At 40.4% G+C, this 15,942-nt stretch overlaps 1 protein-coding gene across 1 annotated transcript; it reads right to left on the bottom strand.

The window, feature by feature from the left end:
- Positions 1 to 12,917: 12,917 nt before the first annotated feature.
- LOC147613443 (uncharacterized) lies at positions 12,918 to 15,230 on the bottom strand. The gene is made up of 2 exons (XM_086781378.1): positions 14,692 to 15,230; positions 12,918 to 13,885 (listed from the first exon to the last, which is right to left on the bottom strand). The coding sequence occupies exons 1-2, from the start codon at positions 15,180 to 15,182 to the stop codon at positions 13,375 to 13,377; spliced, it is 1,002 nt and encodes a 333-aa protein (XP_086637504.1). The 5' UTR covers positions 15,183 to 15,230; the 3' UTR covers positions 12,918 to 13,374.
- Positions 15,231 to 15,942: the final 712 nt, after the last annotated feature.

Genomic DNA, 15,942 nt, shown 5'->3' with positions numbered 1-15,942 from the left:
AATCTTTGTAGTATACCTCGATAGAACCACTAAAGAACTTCTTTGAGACTATTTGCCTTCTGGGCTCCTCCAAAATGTTGTGTGTGTCGAAAAAATGTATTTCTTGTAGTGTAATGAGACTTCTCCATTCTCTGGGTGGACCAAATTGCAGGGCATCCATATTTTTTGACAAAATAGGGTAGATGATTATAGATAATGTGCTACATTCACAAAAAACAGAAAGTGAATTTCTTTGGTAGGAACACTGACCTTAGGAGATGCATGTAAGGAAGGAAAGATTTTTTTCTTACCATGTAGTGTGTAATGTTACAAGATGTCTAAGCTTCTTTCATGGATTTTCCAAAATTCTTGAGTTCTTCTTCAAATGCATGGTGATCTTTCTTGTTCCAAGTTTGTTTGTCACAAAAAATGAATAGCTTGTCTAATGATTTCCATACATCTGCTTTAACATTTCTTGCAATCTCATCTGCCTCATGATCTTTCACTGCATTGTGTACATGTTTCCAGAGACCATACGTCACTGTCGATACATAATTTGATTGCCTACCTAGTTTTGTTTTGCTCTCTAGCTATGATAAGAATCTCCTAGCTTTAACTCCACCAATCGATGGCTTCATTAGGACCTCCTTTCCATTTGTGGATTTCTTAAGGTCTTTTGTAATATGAACATCACCTCCATGGATACCAACGTCGGACAAGATCTTTTGCAATGCTTTAAGAGCCTCCTTCTTGTGTTCTTCATGTCGAAGCTTCCAAGCAAATCCAATATATAAAAAAACCATCTTTTCAATTATTCAACACAAAGCGTGCAATGTGCAAATATGAACATTGCACAAGGGGATTTCAAGAACAGGTTTGAAATTTGGATCACCCTAATCTCTCAAAGGTACCAAAGTGAATGATCTAGTGTCATCAGGCTGTGGTAACTTAAGCATGTTATCCTTGAAGTCGATGGCTAATTTGCAATAATCATCAAACGATTTTGGTTTAGCCAACAGTAAATAATCGTGCATCCTCATGTCTCTTACTCCCTTACAAAATCAGGATAGCAATTACTCATCTGTTAACCTTATACCTTGAATTTAAGTTTTTCAAATGCGAGATATAATCTCTCATAGACTCGTGCTCGTCTTGCTTAATGTTGTATAATTGAGCCATAGGGCTCCACTTATCTCCGCTTTGTGCAAAACTTGGTATAAACATATTCTTAAGCCGTGCAAAGTTAATCCTATCTCATCAAGCTTAAGCAATCAATACCATTGGTACACTTTTCCTTCTAGTGTAAGGGAGAATGAAAATATTTTGTTTGGTCTGGCATCGCCATCACTTGAGAATTTCTACAGTAATTACACCACATGGATAGGCTTGATCGGTGTTGTTCTTTGTGGTTCTAGTGTGCGGTACCTAAATCCCTAGCAATTCCCCTTCATATTTCTTTAGCTATTCTTGATAGATCAACGAGGTGTTGTGACTCCCATGTGAAGGGTTACTCTAATTAGGTCCCTTGGTGGGGCCTCGTATATGATGCCATACTTCCTATGGTTCTCTCACCCTTGCCTTGGCCTTTTGTGGCTCCAACATGTCGATTTATATGTATCCTTGGGTCAGGTGGTGTTGGAACAACTCCCACATTCCTATTACCATCATCATCCAAGACTTCTTCTCCCAAGTTCTCCTTCTTTAACAACATGCCTCTCATATACTCCTGGAGCTCTGGGGTTCTCAACATTGCATCTACTTCTGCCTTCCTATAGGTTTTCCCTGAGTTTTCTCTTTCCAAATCATTGTTTCCTGAGAGAGGTGTTGTGGGGACAATTAGGTCTTCTCGATACCCTTGGAATAGGTTCTAGAGTTGGCATGCCTTCCTCCATTACCTGTTCTATCTCTCTAGCACTATCCCATGTGACCATGTCTTCTTTATGTCTTAATCCACTAAGGCTGGAAGAACCTTTCCCACACATTACCATGTTAAAGGCATGTCTCTCAACCAATTCCTTGAGGAGGTGTATGCCTACTTTCTCTTATTCATGCCTTTTAAGTTGGGCTTATGCTTCCCTCATTCTTTCCTCAATCTCTAGCTACCTGGAAGTAGGAAAAAATACATTGCACCTAAAAATACCCCTAAGTACGTAGTTTGATGAAACTCAAGGTCTCAATTGATGTGGTTTTATAGGGTCCAAAATTACAACCGGGATCCTTTTGCAAAATCACAGTGATGATCTTCACCCTAATAAGTTTAATGAAGGTATATATGAGCTCCCTAATAACTATTCCAGATGTCAATATAATCAAATTATCAAGTTGGATCACCGTGATTGATGATGTGTCACTATGATTGATAACATCAACAATCACAGGCATGATTTTCATCTCAGTCACACAGTCGTGAGCCCTGAGCCGTGAACTGTGAACCGTGAGAAACATGATCACAGTTGAATAAGATAATATAAGATGAAATTTGATTGATCAGAGATAAGGTGCAATTGATCCGTAAGCTCGAGGTCAAAGGGACAACTGGAATGTCAAAAAATTACGGGCATGATAAAAAATCACGGGCATGATTTTGTAGTCTATAGAATCACGGTGACGTGAGTTTGCAGGTTTCGACAAAAAAATCAATGATTTGGGGGTGCAAATCTTGCCTTTGAAACATTAGACTCAACATTGATGACAGACATCATGTCCAGTGACTAACTTTTTAGTAGAAAGGTCATATTGTTATGTGGAGATTTTTAGATAGACTTTGCCTGTTGTTCCAAAGACAGGATGAGAGAATGTTGTTAATTTTGCATTTTCTCACTCAAAGATCTGGAGAGATACAAAAATATAAATTATAACAAATCATTATAGGTGTTAATAGATAAACATTTGCATGCTTCTTTATGTAGCTTCCTACAGTGGAATTATTCATGATCAGAGTTATGGATGAGGGATTCGAGAGATATAGGACTAGTATTCTTGATGAGGAGCATTTCTGACATTGTCCATGACGTAGAGACATGTGTTGCCTATTTTAAGAGTTACATGTAAATGGGTCTTATTTATTGCATATAGGAGCTAATCATTTCAATACGAGTTCTTATAGCACATGTTGGCATAGCTTTATATAGGCCTTTGTTTGTGTCTAATAAGGTTAACTATAAGAGATTTTTATTACGTTTGTTAAATAATGTTTTTGTGTGTAAGTCCATGAAAGAAAAAGACTCCCACTTTGCATGTTCAATGTAGTGGAGATGCATCTCCATCCTACCATGTTGGGGTTCATGCATTGCTCACGGCGGGGTTGATGGTTTTAATCTTGATCGATCAATTGATTCTCACTTCTTTCATTATTATTTTTTATAGATATTGATCTTTTTCATCACTACAAAGTGGACATTCTTTGGGTATCCTTAATGATATTCTTATTCTATGTGCATGTGCGTATTCTGTGTGTCACTTCATATGCATGTGCATATATTCTATGTGCATGTAACATAGACACATACATGTGTGTAGACACTATACGAGTATGCACTACATGAATGGACACTTACATTTGGTACGATGACATGTATGTCTATTCTCTTTGTAATTTGGTACGATGGCATACATGTTTATTCTCTATGCGTGTCTAAGAGTAGGCCAAAACTGTACGAGTATTCTAATTCTATATGCATATTCTATGTGTGTATGCATGTGCATATATTCTATGTCCATGTGTTATATATGCATGTGCATGTGTCATAAACATGTGTGTAGACACCATACGAGTATGTAATACGTGAACCGACATGTGTATGTGTAGAAACTTACAGTTGGTATGATGAGATGCAAGTCTATTCTCTTTGTTAGTATGACTACATGCATGTTTATTCTTTGTGCGTGTCAGGCTCGGTACACACTAGAGAGTCCCCGTCAATAATTTTTTAATGTAGCCAATAAGGTTTCAAAAAAAGGCTTGGCGAGCACTCTCCCCCTTACACACTACCAAGATGAATACTAGACTTCAATCCTAGTGAGCTCTGCCACCTATTGCCCCTCCTTCTTCAAAATCGTGGGCGGCTAGCCACTTGAGGCTACCCAATGATAGCACCCCATTTCCCCAATAATATTGGCTACACACTCGAGAGTGCTCATCAAGAATTTTTTAATGTAGCTAATAAGGTTTCAAAAAAAGGCTTGGTGGGCACTCTCCCCCTTACACATTGCGAAGCTGAATACTGGACTTCAATCCTAGTGAGCTCTGCCACCTATTGCCCCTCCTTCTTCAAAATCGTGGGCAGCCACTTGAGACTACCCAAAGATGGGCACCCCATTTCCCCAATAATATTGGCTACACACTGGAGAGTGCCCGCCCACGAATTTTTTAATGTAGCCAATAAGGTTTCAAAAAAGGCTTGGTGGGCACTCTCCCCCTTACACACTCCCAAGATGAATACTAGACTTCAATCCTAGTGCGCTCTGCCACATATTACCCCTCCTTTTTCAAAATCGTGGGCAGCCACTTGAGGCTACCCAAAGATGGGCACCCCATTTCCCCAATAATATTGGCTACACATTGCAAAGTGCCCGCCAAGAATTTTTTAATGTAGCCAATAAGGTTTCAAAAAAAGGCGTGGCGGGCACTCTCCCCCTTACACACTACTAAGCTAAATACTGGACTTCAATCCTAGTGAGCTCTGCCACCTATTGCCCCTCCTTTTTCAAAATTGTGGGCATCCACTTGAGGCTTCCCAAATATGGGCACCCCATTTTCCCAATAATATTTACACTTCTAAGTACTTTACACACTGCCAAGATGAATACTGGACTTCAATCTTAGTGAGCTCTGCTGCCACCTATTGCCCCTCCTTTTTCAAAATGTTGGGTAGCCACTTGAGGCTGCCTAAACATGGGCACCCCATTTCCCCAATAATATTGGCTACACATTGGAGACTGCGCGCTAAGAATTTTTTAATGTAGCCAATAAGATTTCAAAAAATGGCTTGGCACGCACTCTCCCCCTTACACACTGCCAAGCTCAATACTGGGCTTCATTCCTAGTGAGATCTACCACCTATTTCCCATCCTTTTTCAAAATCGTGGCAGCCACTTGAGGCTGCCCAAAGATGGGCAACCCATTTTCTCAACAATATTGGCTACACACTAGAGAGTGACCGCCGCTAATAAGTTTTTAATGTAGCCAATACGGTTTCAAAAAAATGCTTGGTGGCAGTCTCCCCCTTACACACTGCCAAGCTAAATACTTGACTTCAATCCTAGTGAGCTCTGACATAGAGCTGATTCTCTTGAAGAAGTGAAAACACTTTTTCTAAATGTTGTTTGTGCTCTTGATGATTTTTATTGAAAACTAAAATATCATAAAAAACACAACATAAATTTTTTCTTTTTCAAGAATATTCTATTCATCATTCTATTGAAAGTAGCTGGAGCATTAGTCAAACCAAATGGCATAACTAAAAACTTGTAATGATCGGTTTGGGTTCTAAAAGTAGTCTTGAAGGTATCCCCTTCATCCATTCAAATCGGATGCATTCTGGAATCTCTAGAAATAGATGCTTTGCATTCATAATTTAAAGCAAGATCCATAACAAAACTAAGACAATGAGGATAAAACATATTGACATCAACCCCTAATAGTATGTTTAAGACCAGCAATGAATTTTCTTTGCTTCTCTCTTTCTTTGACTTTCTCAATCACTTGAGCCTATAATAGAATTTTCTAGAATTTGTTAATGTAGGCTTGGACATTCTCTTTCTTGACTTGGCATAAAGTGTTGACAAGCTTTAGCCTTGTATTGAGAAGGTAGAAAAGGCGTCTTTAATAGTTTTTAGAAATCCTTCCATGTCGTAGGTCGATGTTTACCCTCCTTGATCACATTCCAGCATAAAGCAACACTTTCAATATAAGAACACTTAATCTTGTCCTTTTTCGAGAATTTTTCACCTAAAAAATATTTATCCAATTGACTGAGCAAGTACTCGTGCATCTTTCTTGCCATCCATGAATCTTTCCTTGAACTTTGAGAACGCAAAGTAGCTTTGACAGTTCGCCTAACATGATCACTTTCCTCCTCATCAGAGTCACAAGAGACCCTTGCACTACTTAGAATGCTTCACATGTCGCTCTAACTTGCATCTGAGTTCACGCTCACTTGTAATTTGCTCTTGAAGAGTAAAAAATTACTCTTGCATAGTGGGTTGTGCAGGTAGATTGGCCATTGTAAATAAATAAATAAACAAATAAATAAAGTGTAATTTTATGATGAGAATAAATAAATAAAGACAAGAAACTTAGCTCTTGAACCATGTTGAATTCGGGCTTGAAGTTTGTCAAAAGGTTAATCTTAGCACCGTTCTTTTACTCCAATCCCGAATGAATCCGGAGTGTGGTCAAGAAGCTGGAGTTTCAGTCAACTTTGGAGGAAAGATTTTTTAAGCCCACTTCAAGTTCGTTGAGTATCCAAAAATCATGTCGAAGCTTGATGTATTAAAGAAACCAGGATCAAAGATAACACCTCCAAAAACTTTGATTTTTGATCCCTTTGATGATGCCCAAAATTTTGCTTGCAAAAGACCTTCCAATTTTTCAAAGAATGAACATAAACCTTTCTGTATTTTTTCTACCAACAAACTGAATTTTTCCTCTTTTGTAGAACTCCCTCTCTTGTGACTATAAGGAGCTTTTGAGCTTAAGGAGATTTAAAGTTTTATTAAGCTTTTGTAAGCTTATATTAATTATAAGCTTTTGTAAGCTTATAATATTTAGCTTTCCTTTTTTAAAAAATCTTACAAAAAGCATATAAGCTTAAGCTTCTTAATTAAAACTGCTCCACGACTATAGAATACCGCCGGCAACGTGCCCATATGAGGGAGAAAGAGAAAATCGCCAAGAATCTTGTTTTCGCAGCCCACGCCACCCATGGGTGGAGGAAAAGAAAAATAATTCAATTTCCACTTCACGAACTTGATTACATTTTTTTAATCCAACAAGTAAATTAGCTGAAAACTGCTGATTAGCACTTCTCTACAGAATTGAGTTGGACCCTCCATTATGGATTTCCATTAGTACAATGGTTTAGCAATTTGTGAATTGTGCTCAAGCCTCCTTCAATTGTTGAATTCATCAATACGGTCGTCTGGGGATCATGGAGAGGCTAAGAATGGGGAAAAATCACTTTTCAAGAAAAAGGGTTGTTTGGTGATTTCTGCAGAGTGGTTTGCCACCTCCTTTATCTTTTGGTCTTTGCCCTTTGGTTAAAAGCCTGCAACTCTAAGAATGGGAAAAATCACTTTTTAAGAAAAAAGGTTGTTTGGTGATTTGCCACCTCCTTTATCTTTGGCCTTGCCCTTTGGTTAAAAGCCTACAACTCTTGAAAACCTTTTATTTAAGCTTTCAGGCTTTTAAATCTTGCCTCCATCTTCCTAGACCCATAGCTCTAATACCAAGACACGGATCCAATTCTAGGAAAATAGAGAAAATAGGAACTTACAAGAAAATCGATTATTATTCAACCAAATACTCATCAAGTCCACAAATTCAACATATTCAAGAATTGAATGAATAACAAATAAAATACTTAGCTCAAGATACTGACTCAAACATTGGGTGCAATCATCCTCCATTATGTGTGTGGCCTCTCTCCACACATGAGTATTTATGTATTTCTTCATTCCAAAATAGGCCATAGCCTCCAAAATACAAAAGGTGCTTTTACTTGCACGACACTCTCTTATGCTTAAAATAGAGTATCCATAAATTGACGCTAGGATTAAATCATATCATGCTTTACAAAAGTATTAGAGTTCAAGACTAAACTTGATAAATCAAAGCTCTTCTTGCTTGATTGTATGTGTGTGCTTGTAGGTGATGCTCCCTTGCTTGCCTCTTCTCCTTCTTCTTTTTCTCTCTCTCTTTCACTCTTGCACACACCAAGGCATTGAATTAGGAGTTGAGATCTCCATAGATCCTTCTCTCATTGCTCCCTACCTAGCTGAAGGAAAGCTTCACTTAGGTGACACAAGTGGTGGTGGAGTGAGCCCCTAAGCAGCTTCACATCGAGGAGTTAACCCTCATTAGGGTTAGCTACGTGCATGTTCTCGAACCAACCCTTGCATTGTCTCTCGTCTCTTCTCTTCTTCATCTCTCATGCAAGGAGTATGCTCATTTAGGTGAACACTAGCCCAAATGGCACCCCCACCTAGACACACTTTCCCCCACCCAGACACACTTGCCCCCCTTGCTTACACTCTCTCCAGATGGCGCCCCCATCCCGATGCACTTGTCCCCCCTACACTCTCTCCATGCACATGAACCCCTCCCTCGCACCTATATAAACCCCCCTCCCCTCCCCTCTTCCTCTGGAAGGTAACCCTCATGTAGAGGCTAGGCTCTAGTTCTAGGATATGTCCTACAATACTTTCCCCCCCTCCCATGTGAATAGACTTAAAGTCACCCTCTTAGCCTCTTCCATCCAAGGCTAGCTATACCCATGCCTCACTCTCTCTTCCCTTTAGAGCTCTCTGGCTAAGGACACCCTCTCCAAAATCCCCCCATGTGAGGAGACTTAAAGGTGAGCTTAGGCTTTGTTCTTAGTAAAGCTTTAGGATTTCAAGCAAGCTTTTGGAATCCCAAATAGTTTATGTTTACAAATTCGTTTGATCCACTCTAGAATCCTCTCTCTCTCCCCTAGTGATCCCTAGCATTTCGCACCCACCCCACTCTCTTTCTATTCTCCGTAAATAAAGGCACTACTATGGCACCAAAACACTGTCAAACTAAAGAGCTGCAGGACATTCAAGGTAGAAATGAGGAGGAGGTACACATCCATGCAAATAACTTCGCTTTTTTCGACGAATCGTCATGCAAACGACAACTAGATTGGCCATATTTTTTATTCTCTTAAATATAAGCAACTTCTTCCTTTTGGGTCATAAAGTTAAGATTCTTAGGCTTAGCAAGATTACGTTCCTATTGGATAAACCTATAATGATTATGATTAGCATTGTAGAAGCATCTCACCTCTCTTTTAAGTTGAGTAAGTAGCCTAAAAGATTAAGGCTCCAATATGGAGAACTTCCACTTTCATCCTCATATATCCCCTTAACTATCCTAAAGTAAGGCTAGTAAGTGAAATTGTGAGTGAGTAATCTTACTTCAAAATACTTTATGGTTATTTTTTTTGTTGACAAGGATTGTTGAAACCACGAGGATCATAGGGAGACACACCGTCCAACCAAATACCAACCGGTTCATCACTTCAATCACATGCTACAAGTCCACGATAGCACATAAGTAATAAATCCAACACTTAGTTTCAACTATCCCTAATTTCATATGTCCTACACATGGAATCTTTGGAATCACCCAACTGCCAAGCTTCAAACATAGTGGTAATTAGGCGTCCCCAATTAACCACAGAAAGATGGACGGACAAACCGTGACAATTGTAGCTAGAAGATCATCATTGTCCGATGTTGTTTTCTTATTGCTCAATGAATTATTGAAAAAGAAGAGAATGTTTTCCTCCTCGTTTCAATGGATATATTTGTTGGTTTCATTGCTAATCTGTAGGTACATCTTCTGCCCTCCTTAGCTAACTCCGCTCTTGCTTGCGTCGTTGCCAGGCGGAGGCAGTAGCAAGCTTGAGAGTCAACCCAAGGTAATCCCCCCTATGCCATTGAGAATTGGATTTCGACCCTGTGAGGGTGGACATGTGATTATGGATGCTGCCTAGTTCTATGGGCCCAGGCTAGTTAGGTGAATTAGGCCACCTCATGAGTAGACGACGTCCCCTCTCTGAGGAGCGCGAGAGTTTGGTACAAGCGGTAGTGCCTAAGGCTTGAGGGGGCAATAGACCAGCTTGGCCCTCACCGATTGGTCGACGACGAGGGAGAATGGTCCGTAGGGTATGCCTAGCTGGTTGAGGCTGGAAGACCAAATTCTAGATCATCAGTGGTTCAGTTTGGTTTGGTTTTGGTTTTGATATGTCTATGGACATAGATATGGAAGCTTGGATCTGGCCCGCTGACCCAATTTTACGGCCTCTTGTAAATATTGTTGCTTTCAATTTTGTGCACTAGGGGCTTCTTAAAGAACATTCTAGAACTTCTTTAACTAAAGAACTTGCTTTTTTTATGTGTTTCATAGTGTGGTAGGACCTAATTAGATAGCAAAAGTGAATTGGGTGAGTGGATGGAAAGTGGGTGGATGGATGCCCTAATGGAACCATGAGTGGACCCGATGAGTTGGGTAACTTTCCACAAGATTTATTTAGTACGATCCTCCCTGGTAAGAATAGGGCACCAAAAAAGATCCATTTTAGGGGATCCAAGCCAGCGGGCCGGGCCTCGGTGTTGGCTTCTATGAACCAAGTGCGGCCTTGTTCCATCCTTGATCACGCACATGAGTGACCTTTGATTGGAGGAATGGATTCCTCTTAGAATGACTACATTTCCCCTGCGAGATAGAGTTAGGTCTCTCTGTTTACTCGTATCCTCGTATTTTCGAGAGATCGATATGTCGCCAATTGAAGACCCTGTAGGGGACTTAGCGGCCTATCAAAAGGATCCCCTTGGCCTGGTTAGGACAGGGAGCTTACATGGAAGGCAGATCGACAAAGATAGCAAGATTTTTACCCACAAGAAAAATAGTAAACAACTCTTGAATTGGCACAACAGCTTGTTGAGAAACTTTTCAGATTATATGGTTTACCTTCTAAAATAGTGAGTGATAGGGACTCGAAGTTTACTGGACACTTCTTGTAGCTAACCTTTCAAAAATTGGAGACCAAGTTGAGTTTGAGTTCCTCTAATCGTCCTCGGGCAAACAGAGAGGGTGAATCGGGTTTTGGAGGATATGCTTCGTGCATACGTCTCCAAGAGACCATCAAACTGGGAGAGGTAGTGCTAAGCATGCGGCCACTGGTTACAATCCATTTATATTGATGTACAAATACTAATCTAGATCTCCTGTAGATATGGGAATTAAGGATATTCAAAATGATGTGGCTAGGGATTTCTTGGCAGATATGCAGGAGATGTTACCTAGAGCTAGAGATTCTATCAAGAGTGCTCATAATTATATGTTGATAGGTAGAGTTCGTCGAGGGAGTTATCCAAGGGAATGCTGGTGTATTTGTGAATACCCAAGAGTTCAGAGATGTTACAGACGGGGAGGGTTGGGGAAGTTAAAAAGATCGGAGAGGTAGCCTATAGACTAGAACTGCCTTAGAATGGAAAGTTCATCCAGTCTTTCATGTCAATAGACTCAAAGAGATGTTGGGAGCTGAGGATAGCATTGTAACGAACTTGTTGAGAATAAGGACTTGCCAATGTTCCACATGAGCCAAAAGCTGTGATTGATTTTTTCAGCGAAAGGCAACTTAGAAATAAGTTGATCCTTGAGCATAAAATTAAGTAGAAAGATAGGGCGAAGAGGACTCGACTTGGGAGACAGTCTAGTATAGAGCATAGGTTCCCCTGTTTTCTTTCTTAGACAGCTTTTGTTTCCAAGAGTGGAAACAAAAGCTTTTGTTTCCAAGAGCTTTTGTTTCTGAGGGGAAGTATGTTATGTACCTAGAGCTAATCCTCGGATTACCAGGTCTAGTCCAACAAGGTTAGAGGACCTTGGGATTAGGAGATAGCAGGTGGCTAAGGTTCATAATTAATAAACTAGGCAGTACTGGCTATCTATAGCACGTTAGCTATTTCTAAGAATACTTATCACTACATAAGTGATGCCTTGGATTATTATTGGAGACAGGTTAGCTATTTCTAAGAACAATTATTTCTACATAAGTGATGCCTTGGGTTATTATTGGAGAGACAAGTTAGCGGTGCACTTCTAATGGACCAGAGTTTCTACTCTTGCCGTGGACATGGTAGATCACAGATAGTCTTGCCAAAAAGTTGTGAAAGAGCGTTTCATTCTAGCACATCTCTTCCTTAAGATTGCTGACACCGTTTTTGGTCCAAGTCATGCACCTAGCAAAGAGGAATGCAAACCCATAGGCATAGCCAATCTCACGTCTTCCTATCCTCTGAAATTATGATTCCTGTTGGCATGTTGCTACGTGCAACCCCAAGCCCATTATGGATCTACACAAGTCGATGGAAGGACAACTCCACGCAAAGGTAGAAGAGTCATGAGAACCCATGCCACATTATGAAGAAACCCATACAAGTGCCAAGAACACGGAGGTATGCAAAGTATCATTCCACAAACCACACATTATTTTGAGAGTAATGCCACAAATGCAAGCTTGCTAGTTATAAAGGTTGAGAGTGCCAAGGTATCTTGGATGGCGGTGCAAAATTAGTGTTCTACTGAAATACGGTTGGGACCAACAATGGGGACATGTAAGAGGCCTTCTACGCCTGTCCAACCAAGATCTCCTAAACACAGCTCACCGTACTTCGATCCACTCTCGAGCCTTGGGCTAAGGTTCCTCTCTACAGATACGTGCATTGGCATCCCATACCACCAGTGCTTGCCCACATGGCCCTTGATCTTTTATGTAGACTTCTTCTATCCTATTTCCCTTTCACATTTCACCTCTGCATAACCTTGAACTAATGAACCATAAAATAATTTATAGCTGTACATCTTCAATAGACTTCTCTGAATGGACTTGAGGGCTGTCTCTTGTCTGCCCATGAATTCAGCAGGCGTATGATAAGTACAAGGTGGGTAGTTTTGGGTGTTCCTCCACATTTCCAAGACGAGATTCAAACACGTCCAATTCTAGCATTTTGGCATCTCTCCCATGGCATGGGTAATTTAGGGATTTGCTTTCCATTAGGAAGGTGGTTAATGATGCTACATGCAGTTAGACTTGGTCAAATAGAGGGCAAAGCATAGTGGATTCCAGGTCTCTGTGCTCCAGAAGCACAATAAGGCTCCCCTATATCAGAGCAGGAGGAAGAGCAACACATTGACAATAAAAAATGCTGATTTCTTGATATTAAATATGTGAGTATCATATGAAATTACAGCAATCCTCCGCATTGCAGTCAATAGGTATACAAGTCACACAGAGCCACTACGTAAGGGCAGATATTGGAAACAAATGAGCCCTAAGGAGGGCGGCATTGAAAATCAGTACCTATGATATATTCGTCATAAGACTGTTGAAGACCTCTGCTTCACAAACAGTCTACTGCTGTAGGCTCTCACTCCAACAACATCAATTTATCGGGCAAAATACTGTCAAAGGCCTTTTGCCACAAACAGTCTACAGCTTCAGGCTTTGCTTTGACTCCATTATCATCAATTCTCTTGCTAAGGTACCTCCCATCTGCATAAGTTCCATATACTTCTACAGCCTGAGCAGGTCTCACTGGACACATGAGTGACTGTATGAATAAGTTGGTTAGACTTCAAAAGAAGCTTTATGAGGCTAAATACCAAATCCACCAATAAGCACTGGTTTGCATGTCTAAAGTGGCCGTCAAAGCCCAATAAAATATCTCCCACGTAGACCCCTTCTTCCCATTAGAAGAAGCCATCCATGTAGGTAAGGCAACCCTTTCAAAGAACGTGGGAGTAGGGGTAGCACATCGAGACGATGACAGCAAGTTCAACACAGCTGGGGTCCTAAATAAAGGAGGATGATTTAGGGCTACATTGTCAACCTTATGCTCATAGATTTTCCCACTTTTATCCAGCTTGTACTCAGAGGTTCCCTCAAAAAAGCCCTGTGCTTCCCAAGGTACACGGGGTATGCCACGAACTGTCCACCTCACAATTATAACCCTGTCTGAGGGTTGCCAAATGCGAAGTACTTCGACCCATATGGCTTTGAAGAACATCCGCCCATGAAATCGCAGTGACCAGAATATGAGTCTGTAGTTGTCAATACCAGTAAACGTGTTCCGAGGATCTCTAAAAGTTATGTCCTCTCTGCAAAATCAAACAAGCTAGCTAAGCGTAGAGATACACAGCAGGTTGTGATGTACAAGTACAATGTCATGATACAATCAAAGGTGAGATACAAAAAAGGAAAAAAACTAAACACGCTATATCACTGTGCACTTCTACAGTTGTGTTGTGCGGCATAAGAATTCACAGGCAATGTTCTGTGCACACGTGACAAAGAAATGCAAGTGTGCATACACTAAACCCAGCCTGGCTACTATTATGTGCAAGCATTTCTAGTAAGCTTAGGTTTACAAAGGCTTGATGCAAGAATTGTTTAGGGCATCTAAACATCATCCAGAAAAGGTAAGATTTGGATGGGGGAGATCCTTCATCAATGTAAAACGGCTGCCATGATCTCCCCCTTTCACAGGTGGGGAGCTAATCGGTAAAACCCCTTACAATCATGCAAACGTGACATAAATACCACACATCCCATGGGCTTAGCTATGATATGTTCCATCTACATAAGGAGTTCCCTATCATACACACCAACCTCTTACTCTACAGTATTATTTTGCAGGAGTAACATGAAAAACAAATTTAAAAAATTTGATCTAGATACGAGGTGTGTTCGTGAATCCTACAAAAGAGTGTAAATGTGGGCACATGGGTGGGCTGGTCAAAAAAGCCTTTACTAAGCTCTCACTGGTATATATATATGCTCATGGCATGGGGTGATATTAGCATAAGGATGACCAATCGAAATTTTGATAGTTTCTAGGCTGCTAATCATCTCAATTCATACACCTTTTCTGAGAAACTATTGTAATGGGGGAAAATTGCACTACCTGTAGATGTCGTAATTAAGGTCCTTGTAGAACAAGAGAGGGGTCTCCTCTCGGAGAGTGCGGATTGCGGAGCCCATGTTGGCATAGAAATCATCGCGTTCCAAGCTCTCCTGCCTCTGTCTCACATCACGCGACGAGAGGAGGGGATCCGTCATTTGACCTTCACGTTTGGAGATCCCCGAAAAGAAGATGAACGGCTCCAGCTCTTCATCATCATCATCACTCGAGAAGGTCAATTGAGAAGAGATTCTCTCCGACTGATGCAGATCGTCTGTTTGATGATTCGACGGTTCTCTCCGATTGAGAAGCAGGGGTTTGGGCTCTGCGGAGCAGTGCGGCCATTTCACCACAGACGGTGATGATGGTGAATGGTTATGCAGTGCTCCTCCCCTTATAGAAAATGATAAGGGATTTCTCGTCGAGACTGGGAGGTCCGCCATGGCTGTTGCTGCTGCAAGCCTCAGGGAACCAAGCGGATGATGCATTGTCATTTCAGAACCCTATTGAAGGCTCCAGACTAACCACGTGTCCTTTCATTTCCCATATATATATATATATAATACGACACGATCCGAATTGTAAAGTTACAATGAGAATAAAACCCACTTTCAAAGAAAATAAACCCGCCTCAGGATTGAGGCAGTGTGTAAGGAGGAGAGTCCAAATTTGATTTGCACCAAAAAAACCCCTCTAACTTTACACTTGCAAAAAAAAAAACAATTTTTAAGATTTTAAAATTACAAGTTTTAATATTCTCAAGAAAAAACCTCTGACTTCAATGATACAAGACCACAAAACCTTTTTACACCAAAACTAAACTTTAAAAAACTTTATATTGAAAAATTAAAAATTGGACAATGATGAATGATCATCGAATCCATGTTGCATTAAAACATTACGTAGTAAATTTGATACAATCAAGTTTGGTAATCACTTCAATAAAAAAACATAACATTTTTTAAGAACTTTGATTCAGTCAAATATCCCAAGACACATGTGAATAAACATGTCTTGAGGTCTTTGCTCTCCAGCTCTCCATAAACCAATAGCATCTGTAAAATCAAAGGACATGAGTGGCAGTCCTTCAATAGAAATGCACATCAATATATCCATGCTCTTGGTTTCCAATCGGTTCCGCAACTTACTTTTGATAATGTTCTACACACTAAAACCTCTTTCACACTCTGCAGTACTACTGCATTGCAACATTACAATTTGAGCTAGAGATAACAATGTAGGATACTTGTGACG

The sequence above is a fragment of the Cibotium barometz genome, chromosome 43, assembly GCF_041138505.1.
Source record: "Cibotium barometz isolate CiBa-2024 chromosome 43, ASM4113850v1, whole genome shotgun sequence".
Lineage (NCBI taxonomy): Eukaryota > Viridiplantae > Streptophyta > Polypodiopsida > Cyatheales > Cibotiaceae > Cibotium > Cibotium barometz.
Note: the sequence above shows the minus strand (reverse complement) of the source record. Positions and strands in the feature narration are given on the sequence as shown.